A 27,599-nucleotide genomic window follows, 5' to 3' on the forward strand; every position below is an offset into this window, starting at 1 on the left:
TGTGGCCACTCTGAAGATGTACCTCCAAGGCCTGCTCTGTGGAAGAACTTCCAGGCCCTGACATTTCACCATGTTTTATGCCATGGAAGAAGTCAGCCAAGCCATGCACTTTGGGCTAAGTCCCCAGTGCTGTAAGGAGGCCCTGGTCTACGTCAGGTCAGAAGACTCAGTGCTGCACACTTTCTGTGCTATCTCACTGCCGCAGGTCAAGTGCTCAGCATACTGTCACCTGACCTGGCACATCTGAGGTGCAGAAAAAACAGCCAGCCGTCAAGCTGAAAGATGGGTGTCAAAAAACAGTTCCCTAAAGCGACCCAATTGTACAGAATTTTTCATCTCTGACATCCAAAGCAAAGGTCCTTCATTTTTTATTTAAAACCCTATGGATCAGAAACACTCTGGCCAGATCCCAATGCAAGGATCTGCAACAACTTCCCACTCAGTCTGTGCCTTATGTCCCCGCCTCACAGTCTAGGGAAAGAAACACTGTTTCCATTTTTTACTGCTGGTTTCAGGAAATATCAAGACATATGTGTGCTCTGGTGTGTTCCTTAAACATCCAGACTTCCTCAGAATGAAGCAGAGACCAAGAAAGGTAGAGGGCCTGGTAGCTGGACTCTAGGTTATGAAGAATTCCTCATACTTTTTGGGACAGAGAGAGTGTCTTTGGTTTTTGTTCTTTAAAGAGCATACAGGGTCTTATTCTGAAGTCTAGGCTAGCCTTGAACTCACCTTGTGGTCCAGGCTGGTTACAATTCATGCCAGTCCTCCTGCCTCAGTCTCTCAGGTATGGGATTACAGATATGAGTTGCCATGCCCAATTGGGCTAGGTTTCTTTAAGAAATTCCAGGCCCTGAGGGGGCTGTGTACCGGCTAGTTTTATGTCATCATGATATAAGGCAGAGTCATTTCCGAAGAGAGATCCCTCAATTGATAAAATGCTTCTACTAGATAGGCAAACCTGTGGTACATTTTCTTGATTGGTGATTAATGTTGAGCTCACTTGCAGGTGGGGCCATCCCTGGGCTGGTGGTCCTGGGTTCTATAAGAAGGCAAGCTGAGCAAGCCATGAGGAGCAAGCCAGTAAGCAGCACCCTCCATGGCCTCTGCATCAGCTCCTGCGTTCAGGTTCCTGATTTGTTTGAGTTCCTGTCCTCACTTCCCTCAGTGAAGGAGTGTGACCTGAGAGTTGGAAGCTGAAAGAAACTCAATCCTCCCAACACTGCTTTGGTCCTGGTGTTCTTTCACCGCAATAGAAACGCCAAGGCTTACAGACTGAAGATGCCCACAGACACGTGGTCCTCAGTCAACACTGACCAGTACGGAAGTGAGTGAGGAAGCAGAGCGACCGTTGAGGAGGCTGCTGTGGTGTTTAGGGAACTCTAGAGGAGATGTGCTTCACGGAGAAGTGGCGATGCACCTGTGGACGGGCATTAAGTGCGGAGGAATGAGACTTTATGAACTGGTCACGGGGAAGTAAGAGAAAAGGAAGAGTCAAGAATGACACATCTGAGGCCTGAGCAACTAGTGGGTAGCAGCTGTACTTATTGGGAAGAAAACAACCAGGATGAAGAGGCCTAGACTGGAAATAAGTAGAAAACAAGAGTTTGGGACTTTGTTCTGCTTTGTCTTTATTAAGCTTGAGACCTCTTAGACAAGCAATTGAACGTATCAAGAAAGCTGGTCGATATAAAGTTTGAGATTCGAAGAATGTAGGACCAGCTGTCTACTCTTATGAGGCATCAACTCATACATGGTATTTAAACCAACTGTGCAGTAAACACCAAACAAGAGAATGAAAATCCAGAAAGGAGTTCTCCTGGGACTAAGCATCAAGTCACGACTGCACACATAGATCAAGCAGAGACGTCAGAAAAGAGCCAGAGGAGTAGGCAGTGGTCAGGAGGATCAGGAGAAGAACTGCCATAACTGCCAAGAGGGAGACGGTCAAAAAGGAAAGAATAATATACGCAAGTCGTTGAAATCTGGGCACTAGTTACCCACAGGGAGAGAAGTGCAAAACTAACAGGCAGGAAGACAGACTTACTTTTCAGTGTGGGTCTTTTGTGCCTTTCAAAGGCTGCACCAGGTGCATATGTCACCTATTTGAAATATAAATAAGATAACTTAGAGAGGAGAAGAAGTAGGAGGCCATTGGCGGATATTACCTACTGCGGCTGAGCTGCTGAGAGGCTTGGTCCTGATCGAGTGCTGCCTCTAAACCGTCTGCATCTGCGCTGCCCAGCGTTGTTTTCATGACTTTACCTGATCTTATTTACACCCAGGTCTTAGACTGGAAAGAGAAAGTCTTCACGACCTATGCCCAGATATTTGGAGGAACTTTCTCGTTATGATCTATTAGGTGCTAGCTGGTTCCACAACCCCAAAGCCAGCATCTCAGATTGGTAAGAGGGGCCTTAGGAAGAGATGAGAGACTGACAGGAAGAAGGGACAAGAAGAGGAGTCTTGAGGTCAGCTTGGGGCAGCCAGCATTTGAGAAGGTAGAAGAAAGGTCACAGAACTGCTGTACACCAGCTGTGCTGGGCACTGGGAACACACGACTCAGGACACAGACAGGACTAAAGGGCAGCCTTCCAGGGCTCCCGTCATTCTCAGGGTACAGTTCACACTTCTAGGCCCTCTTTGGTCTGATTCTGCTCACCCTTCACCTTCTTCACCCAGCTCATGCTGACCTCCTTCAGTACGCCTCCCGAACTCTGGCACATGCCACTCCCACTCCTGAAATACTGTCCCTGTCCCCTACCCATCAGGCCTCACTGCCTAACAGTCTCTGAACACCATCTCCACCATACTGCTAAACCGAGTTAGCCACCTCTCTGTGCTTTTAAAGTATTTCCCATATCTTACCATCTCTTATTTACCTCAGTATCCCCAGCATCCAACTCAAGGCCTAGTGCAAAGCAGCTGGAGGACAAAGGGTTAAAGAGAGGGCTAAACTCATCCCCAAAGTCCAGGAGGACTCCAGAAACAGTACTGCCTTCTTCTCACTGGAATTATTCCTGCCCCCATCCTAAGCCCATACCACTTCCTGTGTTGCTAATCCTTACAGTAAGTCTGAAGAACCATGATACAAAGAGGATACAAGTTGGGAATGCAAAAGGATGTTCTAGAAAACAAACCCTTAGGTTTAAGTCTAGAAAACTAGCCAGGATCTGGAGAGTTAAGGAATCCTCAGAGGCCCGTATAAGAGTCTAGAAGGTAGTCAACATTTAAGAAGAACCATCCCCAAGATCCGTGTCTATCCAGTGAGAGACTCAACTGTGAACTTTCTCCTTTGTCTCAACACACTGCAGGGAGCAGCCTTCTAGGTCTCCCTGGCACTGCTTCCTCCCTCCAGATGGGAACATATATACCAGGCCTGGTTATTTTCTCACCACCTAGTGGTCCAGACACTTTGAATCATGCAATAGTTTCTGAGAAGCTTTGCTCTGTACTGCTATCCCAAGCAACCGTCACCACTCCTTCCTAGGCCTCAGCTCAGTAATCCCTACCCAGGTCTAGGCTCCAGGTACTTCCTGCTCTCTTGAAAAGGTGGATAACCTGAACAGGGGCTAGAGGATTCTTCTGTCAGTTCTTAGAAAGTAAGGCAAGATCCTGGCTGGGTTAAGAGGTAGGCTCTTTGAGATTTGGTCAAAGATCAATGAAAATATCCCTCCTAGAGGAAAAAAATTCTTTTTTTTTTTTTTGAGCCCAGAGACTTTTCCAGGTGAGCCCCCAACGAACTCTCATCCAGAGAGCTCCCAGGCCCCCTTGGACTTTACAAAACTCAGCCTACACTGCTCTAGACATTTTACTAATTTAGAGTCAACATTCCCTTGGTTGGGAGTTTCTGTCCCTCTTAATAGCCAAACAGCACCACTTCCTTGCTTTATGGTGCTCTTCTTCTGTAGCTATCAGTTCCTGCTCTGTTCATGCTCTGCCCTTCACGCTTACCAAAGCCCCACATATATGGCTACCAGACTAACGTGGCCAGCTCAGCACACTGCCCGTCCACTGCAGCAGGCAGCAGTAGGAAACCTGTATTTCCTTAGTACAGGAGGACCACGACTTCTCTAACAAGAGAGCGGCAGAAAAACATTGTGCTGTTTTCTTTCACTCCAAACCAAGAAGCATCCCAACCTTTGGACCTGCCCTTCTGACTGACAATCTCTGTTGTGTTAAATCTGTGCTGGTATTCAGAGGAAAGAGAGACAAGGGTTAGGAAGGATATCAGCTATCCAGAGCCTCTTTTATTAGGGAAACTTTCTCTTATGGCTTCTCAAAGGGCAAGGGAGAGACCTGAAATCAGGATGCATGGGCTAGAGATGAGGAGATGGCCTGAGAGAAGCTCCAGGGCTATTATCAATCAAAATACAAAATAAAACTAGTGGTGGGTTTGTACAGCATATTCCACAGGCCGAGATAGCTGTGACCACCTTCATCAACCTTAGTGCACTCCAATAGGAAGGGATACAACTGTCCAGTTCCAGGGCCTCATTCCAGAATCTGTAATTTCCTGGAAATAATTTCCCAGTTGCCTACTGTAGACCATCCCATCAGATAACCCGCTGGCCTCGAACAGTGGCCCACCAAGCCATTCTGGTGCTGTTGCTCATTCTGGTAACAGGGCTGTGATGACGGTGAGCACCTGGCAGGGACAGAGGGGAAGATATGACTCTTCCTGTCCCAGGTAGCATCAACCCACCTTGACAGAGATGTGGCCATGGGCTTGGGGAAGGTGGGCAGCCAAGAACCAGTCCCCAGGTAAGGGGCTGCTGACGTTAAAGATGCCTGAGGTTCTGTTGGGCAGTGTCCAGCTGAGGTTCAGTGAGAACACCCCAGGCACAGCCGTGTCTGCTGGGAAGTGTGTATGCAGCGGGTTGATGACAGGAGGTGCTCCAGATCGGAAATACCTGGGGACAAGAAGTGGGAAGAGAGAAAAGCAGACAGTGGGGCATGAATTTGGAAATTAAGCGGGGGGTGGGGGGAGCTAAAAAAGAACAGTCACTCATCACCAGTGAAACAAACAGATTCCCTATACTGACACACACCACAAAATGATTCCAAGTCGAGGGTCAAATCCATAAGGGCAATAGGTCAGCTGAGATACTCATAGTAGTTACAAATGCTCAGGTGAAAGAGGTCACAGCCTCCAGGACCACTTCAACCTGGATAAGGTCAAGGTCAGGGTCAAGAGGCATGGTTAGATCCCCAAAATTCATAATTCAGTTTGGAAAGTGACTAGGGTTGGAAAAACTGGGGTTACAGAAGGGTGATTCAACACTCACACAGTCACGCTTTGGTCTGGGCAGTGGTCCCCAAAGGTTCCTCCCTGCTCCTTGAAGATAATGAGGTTCCAAACAGCCAGGAACGTATCCTCAGGAACGTGGAAGTGGAAGAGCTCAGTGCTGGCAAAGGAGCGGAAGGGGCTGAGCTTGCGGGGTGAGCAGGTGGAGTAATCAGTCAGGAAAAGGCCTCCTGGGGAGCAGAGGGAGGAGAGCGGTTCTCACCAACAGTACCAAGTCAACAGCGCTTTTGCCAGGCAGGAGCTGAGGCCTGTGCTGCCCTAGTCATCTGGTTTATTCCTCACAAAAGCCTCGTTCTTAAAAATTCATGTTGCAAAAAACAAAACCCTGATGATTAAAATCTATGACCCTTCATTTGACTTCACAACAACTCACTCACTCAAGGAATTGTTCTCCACCTGGCAAGCCTAACAAAACAGAGTGTGCAAGTGTGTGTGCCTGTGCGTGTGTGTGCCTGTGCGTGTGTGCGTGTGTGCGTGTGCGTGTGTGTGTGTCTTGGCACAGGCTCCTAAGCCACTGAGCAAGCTAAAACTCCACCTGTGGGGCTTGGGAGTCAGCTCAGAACTGTGTAACTTGTTTGTTTTCTGCCCTTTTCTATTCCCCAGTGGTTAGGAGCAGTAAAACTTCTCAGAAGCTTCACAAGAGCTGTCTGTATACCAGCTCCGGGCAGAAGAGGGGAGGGGAGGTGTGGTGAGGCTGCAAGGGAGCTGCTTGGGTGGCAGAGTCAAGAAGGGGGGCTGGCAGGCCACCATGGCAGTGCCCAAGAAAGGAGAGTAATCAGACTCTCCAGAGTCAAAATGAGTAGCTAGGGATATTCTCCCAGAGGGAGGTCCTGGGAAGCAGTCATTCAGTGACCCAGTGGCATCCTAAATCACTTGGGACTATTTAGAGTAGGCGGGGTTGGGGTGGGGAGGAGGTGGTTATCTGAAATGCTGATCCCCTGATCACTGCTGTCAGGAACAGAGTCAGGGTGGGTGGGAAAGGCCCTAGCCAGACAAGTACATGGGGATGGTATCCATAGCTCAGATGATAGGAGACACTGGCTCCAAAATGCAGACAAACTGTCCCCACATACAGCGCTCACTCATGCTCCCTCTCTTTTTCTCTTTCTCTCTCTTCTCTTCCTCTCCCCCTCTCCCTCTTACTCCCCCACTCTTCCCTCTCCCTTTTTCAGAACAGTTCCAAAGAAGACCAGGAATATGTCCCTGAACAGGTAAAAAGCTGGAGAAATTCAAGCTTCTTCATGACAGAGTGGAAGCTGGAGGGAGGGTCCTCAGCCTCACAGGAAACACCCATAAGGCTCACCTAATCTGACAATCTCTACCTCTGGAGATGGGAGCAATGACCCCCAAAACAAGGTATTTAAAGTAACAGAGATGGGGGTATCAGGAAAAAGACGGTGCTGAAGGAGAGTAGGTTGCCCACTAAACTGGGGCAACCTAAAGAGGCACACTCAAGAGGCAAGTGGGGACTTAAATGAGTGGAAGCCACTGGCCAGAATGGCTCAAAGGCCATGACAGCACCAAAGGACTAAACTGCTGTTCCAACCAATCAAATTCAATAAGAAAAAGTGCCACCCTGAAAGCCGAGCACTGCCCAGGGTGCAGAGAGGCTTGGAACTGCACTCAGAAAAAAGTGGGGAGGTACTCAAGGCAGATGAAGGGCAGTGGACTAATGGAGAAGGCAGCTTCCTAGAAATCCTGCCTCTCACAACTGGGACCCACAGGCCCAACACTGAATAAATAGCCTTGAATACTATTGTTATAGGAAATATGAGCTCTGGAGCGCCCTCTGCTGGGGTTAGGAAGGGATGCTCCTCCTAAAACTAGCACCAGACAAACACAAAGAGCTCTCTTGGCCTGGAGAATCTGGACCTGCCTAAGCCAACCTCAACAAAGCCAGAGGCTATGGGAGTCACAGGGTGTACTTGCTGGAAAAGGAGTAAGTAGCAGTTTGGAGCTATGGAGGTGATGTAGAAGGAGTTGGAGGCAGGGTGGATCCTTAGGAAACAGGCCTATCCACCTCAAGCTTTGATTTGGAATCTTAACAGGGCCTACCAGAACCATGTCCCAGAGAAAGCATGTCTATCCAAGTCTAAATGAGCTTGTCCTGATGTCCTTTCTATGAGAACGTGAAGGTGCTTCTCCACCACCTAACTCTCCTCAGCAAAACCAAAAGCTAACTGCCAGCTGCTTCTGCAAGTGTCGATCCTGCACTGTAGTCAACAATGAATGGCTACCCCTCCATCCTGGGTCCTTCCTTCCAGAAGACTGGGTGGACAGTGAGCAAGATGCTCTCAAGGTCTAAGAAAATGACTAGTAGGTAAACAGTATTTGCTATGTAGGTATGAGAGCCTGAGCTGACATCCCCAATGCCCACATTTGAAGAAGGAAGAAGAGGGAGGAGGAAGAGGAGGAAGAGGGAGCAGGAGGAAGCCTAGCATGATCATTCATGCCTGTGCATGTGCAATAAAGGCAGGTGGGTAATAGGAGCTTCAGGTTCAATCAGAGATAGACTCCAGGGAACAAAGAATCCTCTAGCCTCAGCAAACACACACGTGGATGTGAACATTCACACAAATATCACACACACACACACACACACACACACACCCCTAACGATTCCTTCAAGCCTAGGAATTACCTGCTTCTAAAAGTAGCACTTTGGTGATGTGTTCATAAGAGGAGCAGGCCAAGCTGAGAAGTGTGGGGGCCATACACCCTCACACAGTAATATAGGCACCCCAAAGACATATCACCTCATTTATATATTCAGGTAAAATGCATGTTGCAAACAAGTACACATGAATATACATGGCACACATGCATTATTCCCAGGTCCCTGTTATACATACAAGTACATGGTACCCACGCAATCTCTGCAGAACTGTGATCCTAGGGTGGCACTGATAGACTGTACACTGAGCAGGCCCACTGAGATCACTGAAACCCTCCTTTACCCACAGCTGCAGTTAGCTGTTATTGCCAAAGACCGTTGAGACAATCTCCACTCTCGCTACAGAGCCACTCAGCAAAGGTGGCTTGAGGCTGAGGCCATGAACACTAGCCATTCCATGATGGGGCCACCTCTGCCCCTTAGGCTAGGACTCTCTCTGCTTCTCTCATTCCAACCATTAAGGGGCTGGACCACTCTACTAACTAACTAAGGTGCTTCTAGGACTAGATGATGCATGCAAGCTGGCACCTAGCAAGTGACAAACAGTTTATGAAAGATTATGCCTTGGGCCAATGGAGGGATCCTTCAATTGGGTGTTGTAGTCAGAGGAAGAGGAGGGAGACAACCAGTATGTCACAGGAATTAGGAAACCTTTTTTCTAGCCCCACTATTGCCATTTATGTATAATACAACTTTGAACAAACTGCTCCCTCACTGCGCCTCAGTTTCCCCATCTGTAGAAGTGTGCTGAGGTTCAGTCATACTTTAAAAGTATCAAACTACCCATAGCCCAGTGAGGCTTGTTGAAGAAAGACCCAGCACAAGAAGAAAGTTCATTATAATAACACATAACCCATGTCCATCTATTTAATGCAATATATTCTCTTCAAAACTGCTTTTTAGCCCTCTTTTTAAAAATGTGTTACCTCAAAGGTCTAGGCTACAATGTCTCCATATCTCAGGCTACAATAGAAGCTTCTACGGTGGGACTATGTCATCTCCATAAAACTTTGGAAACTAAAGGAGCAAAGCCCCCAAGACTTCCCAGGGAAAGCCAGACTCAAGGACTCAAGATGGACACCAAGAAAGATCAGTCTCTCGAGGACTATTATCCACCTGCTGAACTACCTGAGAGGCTCTGTCTCACCCACTCTTGAAGGGCTGCCAATCCATCTGTTGTATAAGCCCCCTTCTCATCCTTATCCCTCCCCCCACCCCCCACTTTTCCCCCAGTGACCGAGCTCACTAAGTCCCACCTCTCCGGACTCTTTCCAAGCCACCCCTCCCCGGAGCCCCATCCTGTCTCAGTCCTTTCCGCTTCTGCACTCACCAGCCCCTGGACCAAGGACAGAAAACAGCAACAGCAGCAATAGAGCTGGCGGCAGCTGGAGCCCAGACCTGAGTCGAGGCTGGGAGAGGGGCAGAGTATGAGAGAGGCGAGGGCCCAGTGGAAGAGACTTGGGGCAACACAGAGATGTGGGAAAAGACTGAGCTATTGGGTGGCGCTGAACTGAGCACCGGGGCTCAAACAAGGGCAGGAGGTGTTTTGGAAGGAGTGAGTGTGATGGAGATTGAAGCAAGGGCTGGGGCTGGGCCAGGGGCTTAAGCAAACGCTGGGAATGGGACAGGGTCAGATGCTGAGCTGGGAATTGTGACAAGGGATGAAACAAGGGCCGAGGCGGAGAGAGCGGCCAGGCTGGGGGCAGGGACCGGGGTTGGAGCGGGGACCTGGACCTGGGCATTCGCTGGGACACTGGCCGGGGCCTGGACAGGTTTGGGAAGCGGGGCGAGGGCGTGGCCGGAGGCCAAGGCTGAGATTGAGATAGGATGAGGGGCCGGGACAAGGGCTGGGCCATGGCCCGGGGCGGGGGCGGGGCCGGCCAGGCCAGCTCGGGACGCTCGTAGAGCTGTCCCGCGGCTCCGCTCCCCACCCCCGGGGGGTGGCCTCTGGCGTCCTCGAGGGCTCGGGGCCCGGGCCTGGATCTGGGGAGGAGTTCAGGCCTGGGCGACTCCGGGCTGCGCTGAACCGGCGATAAGCAGGCCCCGCGGCGGCCTCGGCATGACGCTCGCCTGGCGCTCCGCCCCGCGCCCCGTGCGATTGGTCCCTCTCAGCAAAGCCCGCCCTACCCAATTCTATTGGCCTCTAACTGAAGCCTGCTGCGCTGCCTACCTGAAAGCCGCTGTCTGACCCTAACCACCCAGCTGGGGTCACCTCTCAGGTCCACAACTCCGCGTGAACGCCGCTCACACATGGTACAGGAACCTTCCAGAAACTCACAAAACCAGGCTCCTCTAGGGCCATGTTCCTCCCATTCCTATGTTTGCACAGCCCACAGAGAGACTCACTCAACTCTGATCCCAAGTAGATCCAAAGCAGCCCTCTCAGGAACCGTCACCCACGCAGATGACCAGAAGACTTCTGTTGCCCTCTGTTGCCCCGGAGACTACTTGACATGCCTGTTGCCCTGGTGATCGAAGCCTGCCCTGGGTTCTAAAGCACATCCTCCATTGGCCCTGGACTTCTCTTGTTCCTTCCCTTTACTGCCCTTAATCAACTCGGGCCCGAGTTCCTTTGCTAAGGTCTACAGATGCCCAAGTCTTCCCAAACAAACTTAACAAGGCCTCTCTCTTAGCACCTACAACCCGGCTTATCAACAGCAAAACCATTCCCTAGGTCAGAATCAATACTGCCCCCACCGACCCAGGTTAAGATCCTGACCTAAGGACTTGGAACCACAAAGCCTAAGCCCAGCGGTATGTAGTTTTTCAAACAGCCCTCCACCCCATCCCTTTACTCCGCTCTTTTTCCTAACGCCTTCTGTCCCTCCCCGCACATCCTCTACTTTTTGTCCGAGTTCTTACTCATTTCCCATCATCCTCCCTCTACCCCTTTTCTGATTTGCCCTTTAGAAAGACGACGGTGAAAGTAATTACTTTAAAAAAAAAAAAAAAAACTTTAATCTTATTTTATGTGTATGGGTGTGTTTGCCTGCATGTATATTTGTACACCATGTGTACAGTGTCTGTGGAGGCTGGAAGGAGAAGGTCAGAGCCCTTGGGACTAGAATTACAGACAGTCATGAGTTGCCATGTGGATGTTGGGGATTAAACTCAAGTCTTCTACTGAGAGATCTCTCTAATGAGCTTAAGATACAGCATAGTGAGGTATCTGCTGCTGTCTCTGAAGCACGGGGCCAACTACAGATCAGTGAAACACAAGATTCCTCAAGCAGCACTTACAAATGATGATGGACTTACACATATGACAGAGTCTGTTCTGGAAGTCCAAGTGGCCTGTAATCCCAGTACTTGGGAAGCAGGGGCAGGAGAATTATTACCAGCTTGGTCCAAATTGTAGGCCAGCCAGGGCTATATAGCGAGACCCTGCCTCAAAAAACTAAGGTGTTTTGTTTTGGGTTTTTTGTTTTTGTTTTTGGTGTAGTTTCATGATAGAGCACTTGCCGGCATAGAAAGGCCCTCCGTTCATTCCTTAACACCCAAAAGAGGTCTGAGGCGGTAACAACAGACCTTGCCTGTCAGGGCCAAGAAATTTGGATGTAATCCATTAGGCTGGTTCAGAAGGTTTTGTGTGTTCAAAAGATCTTGCTGAAGGAGGAAAGAGAGCATCCCTCTTGGATCTTTCTAGGGTAAATTCAGCATCCTTCCTTTTCACAGCATCCTGGAGATAAGCCATTCATTCTGTCCCTGTGTGTTACATCCCCTCTCTCCCAAGCTCATCTGGTCCCAATGCATACATGGTGCCTGAGTAAAGTGTTAGTTTGGGCTGTTTATAAAATGATGAAAGGTTGAGTGGATGGATATACTGGGGTGGCACTATACAGCCAGGCAGAAGAGAATGAGAACATGGACGCATTGAAGGGGACTGACGGGGGACTTGGGAACTGTTTGGAAGATTAGGAGTGATCGTAGTTGCAGATGGCACTACAGAAGACTAGAGTAATACATGTATTTCCAGGTTTGAAGCCTGTGGGGACTTCCCCTAGCATGGCTCACCTAAAGCACAAGGGAATGGTGAGATCTGAGTTTGAGATGCAGATTGAGAAGCCAGAGGTAGCCAGGCATGATGATGCACCTTTCTAACCCCGTCCTCACAAGGCTGAAGCCGAAGTCCTATGAGGCATTCAGAAAGAGCTACATAGAAACCTAGCCTGGGCTATAAGGCCTTCAAAAGAAAGAGAGGGGAGCGAGAGGTAGGGGGAATCGCAAGTGGACACAGCACGTAGCTGGAAGTAGTTGAAGCCTTGAACATAAATGAGATTAAGGGAGGAGGCTGGTATCCCTGGACAAAAGCTGTGTGTAGTGTGGCATTTTCCTGTGCTCTTCAAAGCCAACCCCACTCGGACACTCCAGAGCTACAACTCCAGGGTCTTAAGACATGCCCACACTGCACTTGGACTGGTAAAGGAGCTGTGTTGGGCTCCCTCCTGGAGCATGATCCTCTGCTACCATCTACTGATGAGATTCTGACGGCTTCTGTTGCTCATCTTTAAACTCCAGCTCCCTGACAACCTACAATAGTATGCCCTGGGGTGGGGGGCTGAATATGAAAGACCCTCCTGCACTGCACCCTGAACTCAGACAACTTCTTTCTTCCTTCTAATGTCTTAGGTGCACTAATAGTTTTTTCCTTATCCTGTACCATCTGTGAACCCTGGGGGTCTGCCCTGACTTTCAGACCTTCCAGCCTCAGCCTAATGGAGCTTGTACCTTATTCTGCCACTAGATGGAAGCAAATAAGACCACAGAAGGCCCTCAGGCCACTAAGGATGCAAAGGAACACCCATCTTTAAAGGACCCCCATGCTGAAGACTTGGACGAGGCCACTACCCATGAAACTCCCTTGCCGGTCTCCAGCAAGCAGAAATATTTCCAGCCTCCAGAAGTCCACTTTGAAACATCTTCCCTGAATCCTGACACCAAGGACTATGAGGACCTCCAGAATCCTTCTGTCTCAGAAACTCCTTTAAAGTCCGGTACCCCTCAGCTTCTTTCCCCACCACCCCAAGTGTCTCCTCAGTCTGTGACTTCTCTAGAAAGAGCCATCGCTGAGATACCTTTGGAGTTTTCCTATGATAATCTTATCTCTGAAGTCCAAGAAGAACCTCTTCAGCTCTCACCAATGACCAGTATCCCTGAGTATAAGAATTCTATCTCTGAAACCCAAAAAGAACCTCTTGAGGTATCATCGACAACCAATATCCCTGAGTATGAGGATCTTAGCTCCGAAATCCAAAAAGAACCTCTTGAGGTATCATCGACAACCAATATCCCTGAGTATGAGGATCTTAGCTCCGAAATCCAAAAAGAACCTCTTGAGGTATCATCGACAACCAATATCCCTGAGTTTGAGGATCCTAGCTCTGAAATTCAAAAAGAACCTCTTGAGGTCTCATCGACAACCGGTATCTCGGAGTCCTCCCATGAGCTTGCCTCTGATAAAGCCCCACAGACCCAGGTCCCTGAATCTGAGCACTTTCCACAGAACTCCTTTTCAGAACCTTCAACCCAGGCCAAGGAAGACACATCTACAAAGCAGGGGGAAGCAGGAGAAGAGGAGCTGACAGTGGGTACTAGTAAGATCACTGCAGCCAAGCCTGAGCTGCGTGCAAGGAAGAAGAAGGAGAAAAGAACTGGTGGTAACTGTCCCTACCTCTCCCCTGTTCCTGTGGTTTCTGCACTACCCTTGACTTACCCAGAAGTGGGGGACTGGTTTACTCTTGTATATGACTCCTCTTAGTCTTAAGGCCCTTTCTCTCCCCTCTGGTTACTCAGCCCCTCCCTTCCCAGGTGTTACAAGCCGCCCAGTGGTCCCTGCTAAGCGGGCAGAGCTGGTGGAAAAGGCTAAGGCAGTGCACAGAGAGCAATTTGATGATCAGGTGAACAATCTTTTCCAATGGGAGAAGAATTCAGCCCTGAAGGCCGTCCAGACAGGTGAGCCCAGGTGGCCTTCCAGAGGCCTGTAACAGGCCCATGGACAGCTTCCAATCCAATAGATTTGGGAACCTGCCTCTTCAAATGTAGAAATGGCCATGCCACCTGCCTGGAATCTGGAAGGGGAGCAGGTGGGCTATCCTGAAAAAAGTGGAGATTTCATATGAGGTCCAAGTAACAATAGAAAGATGTACTAAAGTAATTAAAGTTGTTCCAACAGAAGAATCGGGGGCCAGCTGATTCAGCACCCTGAGAGTCTATATCAGAGCAATCCTAAGGTCCCAGGACCTTGGACAGTTTCTAGGAGCCTTGTTCCCATATGAATATGTCAAAAGATTTTGCTCCCTTTATTCCACTAAAGACTGTCATTTCTCCATGCCAAATCCATGAGCATCAGAGTACTTGAAACGCTTGAGGAGCTCTTCCTGTACTTTGTGTATAGTCAACTATGACTTTTAAGGATAACCTTGAACTTCTGATCTTCCTCCTCCTACCTCCTGAGTGTGGGGATTACATATGTGTGCCACCACAGCTGGCTTGACATGGTGCTGGAGTTTGGGGTGTACTAAACAAGCATACTGCCCACTGAGCTATATCCCTAGTCCAAGGAGAACTCCTGATAGTCCTGTGAGTAGAAGCAGTGTCTCTGTAATGGGTGTGCAGATGAGCTATGTAACCACGGGGCACACTATGTGTAAGCATGTCTACGTGTGTTACTGGGTTTCATGATCTAGAAGGAGTATTGATCTCAGTAAGAGAGCCACCCTGATCCTCTATGATTCTGGACTTCCGGGATGAATCCAATAGATAGTACTATATTTGCTTGAGCCTTCTACTTCTGCTCAAGGTTATGAAATATGTGAACAAGACTAAGATACAAAGACAACTAGAAAATCCTATATCCTTATCCTCCTTTACGTAACGTATTTGGCCACACCTCCAGGCATGGACCCTCTCCCCTTCATCTCTATTAGTTTTAAAGTCTCATTTGTTTCTGGGTCTCCACTGATAGTGAAATCTCTGTTTAGTTAACATCTATTACTGTTACATTTTTTTTTCAAATTCAAGTTCTGTCCAGTCCCCTTTTTAGAGCCTTCTGTCCACTCCTTACTACTTAGAAGTTCTATCTTTCTTCTTTGTTTTAAATGTCTGTTTCCCTGCTTAAACAAATGGTTTGTGCACTTAATCCTACCCTAAACTATCTGAGGTCTGTATCCTTCTGATGTTGAAGATCTTGATTCAAGACTTCCTAAGAATATGTGATGTGCAGAGAAATGTGAAATGTGAGCTCCTCCTAAGTTCTTTCCACAGTTATTATGCACCAACTATATCCAAGCACTGCATTTTAGTTGTGCAAGCAGTGGGACAAGAAAGGCCTCAAGGATAAAACTGTCCCTCAATTGCACAGTGAGACCCTGTCTCAAAAAAAAAAATAGCAAAACAAAGATCCCTCAAATAATTTGCACTCTAATAAGCAATGCCAATAAGTAAAATGGCAATCATGATTTAGGCTAACAAATTGCTCTGCTCAGGGTACTGCAGAGATAGAGGAAAGAGGGACCCAGTTCTGGTTAACCTTTCTTAAGTTCTGGTGCTAGACTAATAAGCATTGGAAAGAAAGAGTCCCAGAGTTATTATCTGTAAGAGGAGGAGGAGAGACAGTCAAGCTGGGTGTGCTGACACACAACTATGATCCCAGCACTTGGAAGACTGAGCCAGGAGGATTACACCTTTGAGGCTATCGCTGTCTATATGGTGAGTTCCAGACCAACCTGGATGGCATAACAAAAAGAGCCTATCAAAATCCAAATTTAAGTAAACCAAAAAGATTTGACGAGACAAGAAATCTTAGAAGGCTGTAGTGTTTTGCCTGGTGCAAGAATGTTGGTGGCAACCCTAGCTCAGCTCTGGAGATACAGAACTTCGCAGGCATCTGTGTGCCCACGTGATGAGTCACTGTCACATGCCATGGGCACCCGAAAATCACCAAAATATTTTGAATAGGACTACAACACACATATTTGTGCTTTTAAATGACCACTCTGGCAGTAGAATAGACTGGAGACGGTGAGACTGGACACAGGAAGACCACACTGACACACCAGTGATACTCAAGGACATTGCTGGGTGAAGGTAGAGACAGGTAGAACGGGAGGTTCACACGAATCTTTACGGTAAAGCTAATGGCGGGTTGGTTGGATGTGTAGAATAAGTTAAGAAAGGTTAAATACCTGCAGTGAGACTTGGCTTAAATGACTGAAGGAACCAAGTGCCTGAAACAGCAGGTGTGGGGCACACACAAACCTGGTGAACTGAGGTCACAAGCTGGAGATGGGGGTTTGAGGTGAAAGCTGGGTGTTTAATAAAACATGCTGGTGAGAATGTAACAGACAGATGGCCCTGTGGGTCTGAAGCCCAGAAGGCGGCTAGGGTGGGAGCATCCTTCATGAAAAGACAGCTGTATGGACGATGAAAACCTTCTAGAAATCAAGAGGTGATATACAAGCTTAGCTACACAGTTGTACAGAGTCAGGATGGCGTCCACAGTAGCCTCATCTGCCTACCTAGTCCACTTCTAACCGGAAGAGAGTTTAGAACCAGAGAATGGAATCCAGAGCCAGATCCCAGCTTCCCCACTTTAAGGGCATAGAATAGAGTGGGGTGGGATGGGGTGGGACGGGACGGGACAGGGTGGGATCTGAGGGATTCTCTCTAGCCTCTATTCATACTCTTCATCTGAATGCTAGATACTGATTTCCACATTCATGCTTAGACTGGCCAAGCTTTGAGCTTTGGGTGGCCTCGGGCTCATGCATGCACATCACTCACTCAGCCACTAAGTTTAGCTTTTATCAAGTTCAGAATGTCTCTGGAGTCCTGGGTCTGTCCCACCCATTGTGACCTTTGCGCTCTGTGCTCTCAGCCGAACATTCCGGGTGCAGCAGGGTCCTGGTACTGTGGACAGACTGCATCAATTCAAAAGCAGCCAAGCCAAAAGACACACCCGAGCAGGCTTTAGAACCTATGGGTAAGATAAGACCTCCTGGGCTGAGGCACAGAATTGTGGATTATGCCACAGTAGGAATTTGTTCAGTCAGCCAGCCAGGAGGTCTAGACTCTCTGACATCTTTTTCATGGCAGGATTAGCGATATAGATGAAAATATAGACCTTCCCTTGTGGGGAAGCTGGGGACAACGTTTAGAAGAGGTGCCATTTCCACTGAGACCTCCAAAATAGGCAAGATCCTATAGTTACAGGTCCCCAGGGGAACTCGGGCTAGAGTCTGGACTAGAAGTTGGGACAGGCTCTGCTCTCATGAAGAAGCAGGAAGCTGTCCAGCTTTCTTGTCACCTCTGCCTAGCCCTGTCCCTGACTTGTGATAGGACTTGCTGCAAAGCTGAATCCTTTCGGCTCCCACTGCTAAAACCAGGGTCTTGGAACTGCCTGTTAGTGCCCACATTCAGGGATACTAGCCTCCCTTTCCTTTCCAGATGTCCTTTCCATTCCTCACAACTTAGATTATTTTGGTCTTCCGGTCATGACTTCTGACAGGCCCATTTCTCCTGATCTCTGGAGAGCCATCAGCCACCCTTCTCAGAATCATAGAGGGTGTTAGTTACGTAACAGTAGAGCACAGAGGCATTGCAGAGGCGTCAACCTGGCCAGTGAGGGAGCGGGCATCCTCCCTCTTCACACCAGATCTAGCCAACTTCCAGCCTTTCTCCAGGGTCCTTCACTAGCAATTCTCCTCATGAACCAATTCCCATCACCTACTGTTCTCTTGGCCAGTTAGTTTATCTCTTGCTCACCGTCGACACTTCAGAAAGGTTGGACTCTGGCATGGAGAGGGGAGGAGGTAAGAAACCCTACGGTCACAGGGACCTGGTGTTTACCTTCAATGGTTTCTATAATGTCCCTGCTCCAGAACTGAAAGCCACTTTCAGTTATCGCTCATGGGCTGGCACAGAGTGGATCCCGGGATGGGAAGGGAACCAGTGATTCTTTGAGATAAGAAAATTAAAAAAAAAAAAAGAAAGAAAGAAAGAAAGAAAGAAAGAAAGAAAGAAAGAAAGAAAAAGAGAAAAATCTAAGAGTTGGAGGTGAGCAGGGTAAGGTGGTGAGTTCCCAACCCCGACTCCAGGGGATCCATCTGAACGCTTGCTTGTAGGGAGTTTAGGATTTTTCCTTTTTCAGTCTTTCCTATTACTCCCTGCGTATGTAGGTATCTACATTGGCTGGCGCTGCCCACATTACTTGTGGGACTGTTTCCGGATAGGAGATGAGTCCAAGTGCTTTTGTGGACATTTGTTGAGAGAACACCAGATCATTTCAGGTAAGAAAGAAATTACCAGACTCTTGTCAAATATGGAGGTGCTACTGTGTTCTGGTCCCTTGAAGGGGGAGACAGAGAGATGAACGTGAATCGGGGAGAGAGCCGCATAGGAAGGTCAGGACCTTCCCGGCGCTCATTTCTAATGCTCCACCATCTCCGTTCTCCAAGATCTGTCGGTGCCCTGCAATGTGAGCCAGTGCAGGTGCCTCATGTTCTGTTTTATCCCATCACGCCCAGAGGAGGTGGGTGAGTTCTGGCTCAAGAAACGGGCCACCTTTGACCCTAGGGCCTGGAGGGCTCAATGCCGCTGTAAACACACTCACGAAGAACACGCAGCCACCGGATCTCATCCCTGCAGGCACCGTGGTAACTCTAGTGCAAAAGGGTGTTTGGGTGGGGAGAAGGGGATCTGGTGAAAAAAGGTGTGTGGTAAGGAAGAGGTGAGGTGCCATAATTCCTTATATTCCTCTTGGGTGTTCTTTTACCCTAGGCTGTTACTGCAGCTCTTTTGAGTCTAATTTCCTATGTGCGGCCTGTGACCGGCGCTGGGAGGAACACGAGACGTTCTTTGAGACTGAGGACACCAGGCGACGAGGAAAGAGACCTTATGGTAAGGGAACAACTTGGGACAGGGGACCATGCCAGCCAGCATCTGTAAGCAGAAGGCCAGGCAGAAAGGCACTCCCACCCTCTTCACCATCCTCTCCAGGTCTTACCTCCCCTCCCACCCCACACCCCATGTCTGCACTGCTTCCCATCTCCAGGAGCAGACTATGTGCCTTTTGCAGAGATTCCTGCCCTTCAAGATGCCATCCTCACCAACTCTACCTTGAGGCCTTCCGGATGCCAGGGTGTCTCTGGCCACCCCAGTTCCCACCCTAGATCCCTTGTACTCCCTGGCCCAAAGGACATCCATCCCGATCCTACATCTGACCCCCACACCTGACCCTTTCACCTCTGCTCTTCCCTCCTCCAGGGACAAACACCGTCAAGAACTGGCACAGGCCTTACTGAGCCTGGCCAAGATCAACAATAAAGTGGAAGCCACTAGAATTTGACCTGGCTCTCTATGGAACAGGTAGTACTCAAGACTCAATTTACAGTCAGCTCTAGCTACAGGCAAGAGGCAACACTGAGCAGAATGAAGGCTGACTCCAGCCATCTTCCTCTATCATGGCTACGTTCAAGCTCCTGGCCTTGACACCAGGAGACTGGCTTCAAGAGAGCAAAAAGAAGAGTGAAGAATCGACTAGGCAGTGGTTTCTGTTATAGCTGGAGTTCTATGAGGCAAAGACATTGGAATTAGTAGGTCTTTGTAGACTTTGGGCAGTGGCTTCACACTGCCATGGTGGAGGGAAACTCCAAATATTCATGAATTTGAAGGTGTCTCTTCAAGGAGGTTGGGTAAGAAGTAGAGAACACCCAGACAACACCCAGAGTGGGCTGTAGATCAAGGTAGTGACTTTTAAAGAAGGAACAGGGGAAGAGGCCCATATACAAAAGGATCCTGAAGGATGCAGCAGAGAGGAGAGAAGCTTGGTGAGACAGGATCTCAGATGTGGACAAAAGAGGATGAGGTTAAGGCAGGGGTGACAGCACATGCTCTGATGAAGGGAAACGTCATTTCTTAAAACACAGAAGGAAGTGTGAGCTGCAGGGAACAGGAACTCCTAGAAGTTCCCTTCTGGTGGCATCTACATTCCCTGTGAAAGGGAACTAGTGGACAGTGGGAGACTGGACAAGAAAAGTGAGTGGAGGGGAATGCTAATGTCAGGAATCAGAGGAAACAGGACAAGTGCTGAGTCTAGGAGTCGTGTGGTTGGAAGTGAGAATCTGGTTAGAGAAGAAAAGTGTTTAGGTTAGTTGGTGCACGCGGGGTGCTGTCAGGATAGTGAGAAAAGAAGGCAAAAGACTTGAGCCTGAAAAAGTGAAGGGAGAGGATGTCTCAGATGGAGAAAAGCAATGCCGGGGAACAACTGCCAGGGGCTGAGAGCATCAAAGGGGTAGAGAGTCTTGTGATCCAGGAGCAGGTGTATGGCATGCAGCGCAGCACAGGGCCCACAGGGCCAGCAGAGCATGCAGACTGCAGAGAGAGCAGCTGCAGGTGATGGCGCATGTTTGGAATAAGGAGCCGAGGTCAGGGCCAGGTTTGAGTCGGGGTCAAAATCGTGAATGTCAGGGAGTGACAGAGCTCCATAGGTGATTTTATGGCCACAGGACAGTCTTGACACAGGTGCGCTTTCCGATGCTAGGTTCCCTCTTTGCTAGATCTACAAAACAAATAGCCTGTATTGCCTGCTCTGTGTCAAAACCCAAGGAAATATTCAGCTCTAGAGCTTAGCTCTCATCAGAGCTCCACCCTCTTCTCATCCCAGCCAACTTATTTCCTGCCTTTCTCAGGGGCAGCTTTCAAGTCTCACATCTAGAGTTCGAGGGCAAGGTGACCCTACATGTCCTCATATTTAGAAAGGTCACTTGTCTTTGCAAAGGAAGGGATGCAGCCTAGATTGCTAGGACCCCAGGGTAAAAATCATATCACATATCAACCCTCTGAAGAAGGAAGGGTTTCTAATAATATATCTAATGTAAAAAAGATTGTGCTAACTCCAGAAGTTTCTCAACATTGGTTGTATGTGCTGTGATAATCATGTAAAACTGTGGTTAGGTCACTGAGGACACAGTATGTAGCCATTGCAAAGTGTATAAACTACAATAATTTGAAAAACATAAGAAGCATGCCATTGATTACTACATATAAAAAGCTTCAGAACAGTGAAACACCAAACAAACTACTATTGAGCATTTATATATCCTGCCATGTGCAAAACCAAAACAGCCTCTAAAGATAAAATAATAACTTACATTATTGCAACAGACCAGAACTCACCAGGTGGTGAATATTTAGGGGAATACAAATGTTTTTTGAGACTGAGTCTTGCTGTGTAGACCACACTGGCCTGGAAATCATGAGTGATCCTCCTGCCTCTGCTGCTCAAGGGAAATACTGTGTTATTTCAAAACATGAAATGGGAATGAGGAGATGGTTCAGTGTTTGAATGCTTACTACTCTTGTAGAGGGCTGAAGTTTGGTTTACATCTGGAGGCTCACACCACCTGGATGTAACTCCAGCTCTGAGGAATCTCTGGCTCCCTCTTCTGGCCTCTACAGGCACCCACATGTACTTCACATACACCCACACATATACATATAGATCTTTAAGGACTGGAGAGATGGCTAAGCAGTTAAGGGCATATACTGAACTTAGAGAGCACTGGAATTCAGCTACCAGCACCTACATCAGGTGGCTCCCAACAGCCCGTAACTCCAGCTCCAGGACATTCTATGCCTTATAGCATCTATATGCACATAACCCACAGGCAGGCGCGCGCACACGTTTTGTTAAAAAAAAAAAAAATGCATACAGTCAAACCTGCCACGCTGAAAATGCTGGGCACAGAGATAACGGCACTGCATACCACTTGTGGAGAAAAGAATGTAATGCATAGTATAGCATACATCCTCACCCGTTTAAGAAAAAGAATGCCTTGAAAACTGATGTAAGTGGGAGCAAGAACATAAATTGACTTCTATTTTTAAAAGATATTTTCATACAATACGCGTTAAATCTTTGGAAGCGGTCCAAAGGCTGAAATTGTTAAGACTAGGTACCTACCCTACAGATTAAAAAGACCAGGTCCCAATTCACCTTGAGCTCCGCCCATATGGCTTCAGGAGCCAATAAACACCGAAAGTCCTCAGAATCCCGCCCTCCTGTCCAATGCGGAGATGGATCTGCACTACTTTTAGCCTTTTGTGCAGCAGGTGGCGAGGCCCCGCCCTCTCCCCCACCACCACCAATTGGGGCCAGAGCTAATAGGGACAGGCCGAGAACGAGTAAGTCCCACCCACTCAGGAACCACAACCTATGCTTGGTCAAAGGGTGATCCTGAGTCCATTAGGAAAATATCCCACCTCCAGGTTTAGTCCTTCCAATGGAATGGGAACGTATCTCAGAGTGAAACTGCGTAGGGGCCCAATGGGAAAAGAATTTTCACGCTACCAAACAAAAATTGGCTCTGCGTTTGCAGAGGCAGCCAATGAGATGCACAACGGGACCCGCCCCCCCAGCCGGCCATGGCCAATGGGACTGCGCCTGCAGGCGACACTCTCGGGAAGATGGCTGCTGCTGTGCTGCTGGCCGTGGGTTTGCGCGCTGCGCACAGAACCCTGGCGGCCGCGGGGTCCCGGGGGGCGCAGGTGAGAAGCAGCCAGAGGGACGAGGGGTCTTGCAGGCACTGGCGCGTTCCGGGGCTGGCACGCGCGGCACTCATCCCCACGGAGCCACTGCCTCTACCAAGGGTCAAATTCAGGGACTCTGCAGAGGGTGGGTCTGACTCCAGCCCACGAGAGAAGCGAGCTGGCTGCGACCGCTTCCCGGAACAGCCGGGGGCATCTAGGTTGGGATGGAGCAGGTGCTGCTGTCCGGGCGCCTACTTCAGGTTGACTCAACCGTGTCCCTTGCGGGAAGTGAATGCTCCCTTCTGGGAGCTAGCCGGCTGTCTTCCCCGGACCTCTGGCCCTATAATGTGCGCCAGTTTTGTGCCTTCATTTTCCACACACTACCACACGTAGCAGCGATTTAATTTACCCCACTGTTTCGCTTCTGTGTAACGCACTGACTCAGCCCTCTCCAAACAGGTGGGAAACTGGGATATTCCTCCTATTCCGTCTGGTACAGCCTAGTTCATTTAGGTGAACTCTTACGTAACTCCACTGATTCACATGACTGGAACTAAAAATCCAGTGTAGAAGCCAAGCATGGTGGCACATTCCTATAATCCCGGCATTTGGGAGACTGAGGCAGCAGAATTACCAGGGCTTTGCCGGCTCGGCCTGCATAGCAACAAGAGCAGAAGAGCTGCACAGTAAGGTTTGACACCCAAGTGAGAGATCTGCCAGGGTCAGGACAAATATATTAAAGCCCAAATCAAGTAACGAGGCTTAAAGATCAGAAGACGCACAGTAGACATACATGGAAACAGTGAAGAGCTTCAACCCTCTTAGGATGGGATTCAAACCGTGCTTTGAAGGTCTCAGGGGGAGTCATCTGATGTATTCAAGGGTAGCATAGGAACTGAGGCCTCAGTGTTGTCTTGCTTGCTTCTGGGGACAGAGTCTTATGTATCCCACACCAGCCTAGAGGTTCTGTGTAGCTGAGCCTCCTGCCTCCCTGTCCTAGGTGTTGTAATTATAGACGTGCAACTCCACACCCAGATAGAGACTTTACTCTTGCAACTGCCATTCTGGGTCTTTTTACCTGTATGATGCTAGATTTCTTAGACACCATTTCAGGAATCAGTTGCACTTGTAAATCCCACATAGGAATTACCGAGTGTTCTGTAACCAGGTCCACCATCTGGCCCATTGGCTGCTCAGGCTCTGAAATCCAGGCATTTTTCCCTGGAGTGGAAGCACTAATGGGTTATTAGAAGAATGGAGGTAGTAACACTCTCAGGGCCCAGCTTCTTCCAGCCCCAACTGAGTGTGTGGGAAAATTACTGGCAGCTCTCTCCCTTGGGGTCACCGGCCCCATCCTCAGGTCCGAGGAAATGCAGGTGTGACTGATGGGAGTGAAGTGGCCAAGGCCCAGAAAGCAGCTCCTGGAACAGCGCCAACCATCTTCTCCCGGATTTTGGACCGAAGCCTCCCAGCTGACATTCTATATGAAGATCAGCAGGTGGGGTCCCCTTAGGGCCCAACCCCCTTGTGAATGTCATGGGTGCAATAGTACCCGATGGCCTGATGAAGTAACACCAATCTCTCACCTGTCACTGCTCCCAGTGCCTAGCGTTCCGTGATGTAGCCCCTCAGGCTCCTGTGCACTTTCTGGTCATTCCTAGGAAGCCCATTCCTCGAATCAGCCAGGCTGAAGAAGACGACCAGCAGGTAAGGACAGGGTCGGGCCTTGTCTGGGAGGAGCCCTGGATTCAGCTAGAGGTTTGACTCCTACAGGGAGAGCCACCTCTGCCACTGCCCTCTCCCCTTAGCTTCTAGGACACTTACTCCTTGTGGCCAAGAAGGTAGCACAGGCCGAGGGTCTGAAAGATGGGTATCGACTTGGTGAGTGGCTTTTGTCCATGAATCTCTTGTTACTCCATGTGATCTTTCTTTTTAAACCGCTCTGTGATCCTGATCCCTAACTTCAAGCTCTGTTTCAGTGGTTAATGATGGCAAGATGGGTGCACAATCTGTGTACCACCTGCACATTCACGTACTTGGAGGTCGACAGCTGCAGTGGCCACCTGGCTAAACCTGCCAGCTGGCCAAGGACCACAGGCCCGGATGCTTGGATGGAGAAAGAGAAAAGGAATCCTGTGGTGCTAATAAACTTATTCTCCCTCAATCTTGCATCCCTGTCGTAAATATGTACAAATTTATACCAAAAAGGTGAAAGAAAATTGATTTAGGGCTTTGGGCTCTCTTGACCATGGTCAGAATAAAAGATCCTAAGACCCAGTCAGTGGTTAAAGGAGATATGGTGCCGATCTGCTAATGTCTAATGGTCCTCTAGGTCAAACTACTAGAAAAAAAAAATAACAGTAGAAATTTGCCTGGATGACTAGACAGAGACATGTCTACTGTACCATATTCTCTCATTTTGCTGTTATCTGCATCTCTATCTGTGTGTGATAAGGACTGAACCCAGGACCTCGGGTATGCTGGGCAAGCACTCCTACCAATGAGCTGCATTCTCAGACCCTATTTCGTATATTCTCATCCTTAAACTTTAAAAAAACAAAAAACAAACCTGCTCTTCCAACTTAGGGAATGAACCAAACGGGAGTTCATATTCATATTGATGCCATCCTGGCTTTTCTCCAATGCGTCCCCATAGTCACCTTAGTCAGAACTAATCAAGCTGGACATGGAAGCGAAGGTTCAGATTAGTGGAACCTTATAAGCCCAGGTGAGGCAGATTGGAGTCGGGACTATTGGAGAGCACCAAGTCTAAGACTTCCGCCGCCCCTGGAGAGCGTTTGTTTCTCTCTCCTACCAGCCACCCCCATCCCCGCCCCTGGGTCCGCCCACCTCTAGTTGTGCGCAGTCTCCAGGAGTTGTTTGCCGTCTCTATGGCAACCCGGTAGGTGAAGTCTGAAAATGGAGACCACCGAGTCTACAGAGGAATCTTTGTCCCGGTAAGAGCAAGAACAAGGAAGGTCAACGGACTAACTTTGAAGCAGTTTTGACGACCTTGATGTGTTCGTTTCTTTCAGATCTTTTGATGTACAGCCCAGCTCTGAAGGACTAGAGACTTCTTCAGAACCCGTTCCTTCGGGTAGCAGTCACAGGCCTGCTGCTCAACCTGTGTTATGTGCAAGGGCTCCTGCTCAGTATTCCGTGCTCACAGAGCCCTCCTCTGACAGTCTTTACGAGGCAACCTGCCCTGCATCCCACCAGAGAGGCCACGCGTTTGGCTTTCAGCCCCTCTATGTTTCTTATATTCCTCAGGATCCCTGTTATACCACAGACCTCGGCTCAAGCCCTGATCCTACCTCTTCTTATCCTTGTCATAGCTCTGTTCAGAGCTCTGGCTCTGGCCCTTGTGGTCCTGGCCAGAGCTCTGAGCCTAGCCAGGGCTCAGGTCCCACCTCTGGGCCTGTTCCTGTCTCTGGACCTAGTCTTGTCTCTGGACCTGATTCTGCCTCTGGACCTGATTCTTCTGGCTCTGGACCTGCTCTTGCCCCTGGACATGAACCTGCTGACCCTGGACCTGGTCCTAAGCCTGGCCCCCGCATTCCTCAAGTGCTCAGATGCATCCCAGTCGATCTGCTCCCTAATTATGATGCATGGTGTCAGCACTTACACTGGAAGCCACAACACTCCTGGGAGCCTCTACAGGTCTCAGAACCTGGAGCAAGAGGGCCATGCAAACCTCCAGAGGTTGAATCTGAGGAAATTCTCTGTAAAACACGGCCACGTGGCCAGTGCCTCCTCTACAACTGGGCGGAAGAGGTACTAAGGTTTGGTCTTCTCTCTCTTCCTGAAGGTTTACTCCAGTTTCCTAGGGAAGCCAATAGTTTGTGATGAGGGTCAGCACGAGAAGGGAACCTCATAGTTACTTAACATGGGGTCCACAGAGAGCCACCAACCAGCTGGATCAAATCCCACCATTACAAGATGGCTCCGAGAGTTACGTCTTCCGACACGGACACCAGGGTCTGCTGAGCATCAAACTCCAGTCGCCCGTGTCCTCTAGCACCACCCAGAAAGACTCATACCAGCTCCCAAGACACGCCTGTCAGCCGCTTCGAGGTGAGGACCAGAAAGAGCCCAGTAGACAGCAAAGGGAGACAGGACTTCCTGGGGGGATTGTGGATTGTTTGGTGGCTATAAGGGCAAACCCTAAGATTCCTCTTCTTTTCTCAACTCATTTCTCGTTCTTGACTAAATTCCTCTTCTGTCTTCCCCCAGGGAAGCGTGAAGCCATGTTGGAGACGCTCCTGCACCACCAGATCTGGTGAGAGCCTGGGAAGGGGGAAGGGGGAGGAGAGAAGCTGGGAATGGCCTTGACCTCTCCCATGCTACATAGTAAAGAGGTGCAGACAGAGCAGGAGCCTACAAGGAAGCTCTTTGAGATGGAGTCAGTAACACACCATGACTACAGAATGGAGTTGGTACGAGCAGGGCCTCCTGCCCCAACAAAGGTGAGGCTCCAGCCTGCCTTGCTTACAGAGCTCGGCTCTGCCAAGGAGTGGAAAAGCAGCAAGCCCAGAAATTTAGAGAGCGCCAAAGGGCCAGGAGTTACTTAGTATCTCTTCCCTCACAGCCCCATGATTACCTCCGGGAACAGCCTGAAACCTTCTGGATAGAGCAAGCAGGACGGCTACCGGTGTGTGGGGGTGACTAGGTGCTGGGGTGTGGAGAGGCTCTTATGTTCTGGCTTGGGGAAAGGTGGCATCTGTCCTGATCCTGGCAATCCTCCAGGGTGTCAGTGACATCAGGACACTGGACACACCATTCCGGAAGAACTGCAGCTTCTCAACACCAGTGCCCTTGTCTCTGGGGCAGCCTTTGCCTTACGAACTGGAGAGCGGCCCCCACAAAATGGCGGTAATGTCTTCCCTTGCCTGTCAGGGAGGAGAGCAGGGATGCAGAAGGAAGAAAACTCCAGTCTAAGAATTGAGGAGGGAAGCAGACATGGAGTTTGGAATCTATTTCTATTTATACTACAGAGGTAGTTTGGATCGAGTTGATTCTCTGTCCTTGATGAGGGATTTTACATAAAGCACTTTCATCCTGAAGCTGCTAATTCGTTGCATCTGTGAGTAA

The 27,599-nt window shown here is 49.1% G+C and overlaps 4 protein-coding genes across 9 annotated transcripts in view; 3 read left to right on the forward strand and 1 right to left on the reverse strand.

The window, feature by feature from the left end:
* Positions 1-10,025, reverse strand: part of Tmem8b (transmembrane protein 8B) — a 26,230-nt gene extending 16,205 nt beyond the window's left edge. The window contains exons 1-3 of one of the 2 annotated variants that reach the window (XM_034503811.2): positions 9,313-10,024; positions 5,289-5,478; positions 4,706-4,913 (exon numbers count right to left, since the gene is read on the reverse strand). In XM_034503811.2, the coding sequence (XP_034359702.1) occupies positions 4,706-4,913; positions 5,289-5,478; positions 9,313-9,838 (924 nt within the window). In that variant the 5' untranslated portion in view covers positions 9,839-10,024. Of the gene's footprint in view, positions 1-4,705; positions 4,914-5,288; positions 5,479-9,312 lie in introns of both variants that reach the window. The other variant, XM_076935088.1, reaches the window with a different exon arrangement.
* A 131-nt stretch (positions 10,026-10,156) lies between these two features.
* On the forward strand, positions 10,157-19,443 carry Fam221b (family with sequence similarity 221 member B). Of its 5 annotated transcripts, none has more exons than XM_076935089.1 (7): positions 10,157-10,736; positions 12,727-13,639; positions 13,791-13,934; positions 18,158-18,268; positions 18,437-18,634; positions 18,759-18,878; positions 19,033-19,443. In XM_076935089.1, exons 2-7 carry the CDS (start codon positions 12,727-12,729, stop codon positions 19,212-19,214), a joined length of 1,668 nt encoding a protein of 555 aa, XP_076791204.1. In that variant the 5' UTR covers positions 10,157-10,736; the 3' UTR covers positions 19,215-19,443. The 5 variants fall into 5 exon arrangements, with proteins under 5 accessions (XP_076791204.1, XP_076791205.1, XP_076791207.1 ...); XM_076935090.1 differs by having other exon boundaries at positions 19,245-19,443; XM_076935092.1 differs by having other exon boundaries at positions 18,555-18,634; positions 19,245-19,443.
* A 2,924-nt stretch (positions 19,444-22,367) lies between these two features.
* Hint2 (histidine triad nucleotide binding protein 2) lies at positions 22,368-24,672 on the forward strand. The gene is made up of 5 exons (XM_034502067.2): positions 22,368-22,526; positions 23,869-24,006; positions 24,111-24,215; positions 24,317-24,389; positions 24,488-24,672. Exons 1-5 carry the CDS (start codon positions 22,404-22,406, stop codon positions 24,577-24,579), a joined length of 531 nt encoding a protein of 176 aa, XP_034357958.2. The 5' UTR covers positions 22,368-22,403; the 3' UTR covers positions 24,580-24,672.
* Positions 24,673-24,813: 141 nt separating this feature from the next.
* On the forward strand, positions 24,814-27,571 carry Spag8 (sperm associated antigen 8). The gene is made up of 7 exons (XM_034502066.2): positions 24,814-25,465; positions 25,544-26,282; positions 26,408-26,582; positions 26,742-26,787; positions 26,860-26,974; positions 27,097-27,159; positions 27,255-27,571. The coding sequence occupies exons 1-7, from the start codon at positions 25,428-25,430 to the stop codon at positions 27,444-27,446; spliced, it is 1,368 nt and encodes a 455-aa protein (XP_034357957.1). The 5' UTR covers positions 24,814-25,427; the 3' UTR covers positions 27,447-27,571.
* The last annotated feature ends 28 nt before the right edge of the window (positions 27,572-27,599 follow it).

This window comes from Arvicanthis niloticus, chromosome 5, assembly GCF_011762505.2.
Source record: "Arvicanthis niloticus isolate mArvNil1 chromosome 5, mArvNil1.pat.X, whole genome shotgun sequence".
Lineage (NCBI taxonomy): Eukaryota > Metazoa > Chordata > Mammalia > Rodentia > Muridae > Arvicanthis > Arvicanthis niloticus.

Excerpts from the sequence above, each read along its gene's own strand:
- Fam221b (XM_076935089.1), top strand. The coding sequence starts at position 12,727 with ATGGAAGCAAATAAGACCACAGAAGGCCCTCAGGCCACTAAGGATGCA. Across the intron at positions 18,635-18,758 it reads TCATCCCTGCAGGCACCGTG|GCTGTTACTGCAGCTCTTTT; the intron begins GTAACTCTAGTG and ends CTTTTACCCTAG. Across the intron at positions 18,879-19,032 it reads ACGAGGAAAGAGACCTTATG|GAGCAGACTATGTGCCTTTT; the intron begins GTAAGGGAACAA and ends TCCCATCTCCAG.
- Hint2 (XM_034502067.2), top strand. The coding sequence starts at position 22,404 with ATGGCCAATGGGACTGCGCCTGCAGGCGACACTCTCGGGAAGATGGCT. Across the intron at positions 24,007-24,110 it reads TTCTATATGAAGATCAGCAG|TGCCTAGCGTTCCGTGATGT; the intron begins GTGGGGTCCCCT and ends CACTGCTCCCAG. Across the intron at positions 24,216-24,316 it reads CTGAAGAAGACGACCAGCAG|CTTCTAGGACACTTACTCCT; the intron begins GTAAGGACAGGG and ends CTCTCCCCTTAG.
- Spag8 (XM_034502066.2), top strand. The coding sequence starts at position 25,428 with ATGGAGACCACCGAGTCTACAGAGGAATCTTTGTCCCG. Across the intron at positions 26,583-26,741 it reads CGCCTGTCAGCCGCTTCGAG|GGAAGCGTGAAGCCATGTTG; the intron begins GTGAGGACCAGA and ends GTCTTCCCCCAG. Across the intron at positions 26,975-27,096 it reads GGCCTCCTGCCCCAACAAAG|CCCCATGATTACCTCCGGGA; the intron begins GTGAGGCTCCAG and ends CTTCCCTCACAG.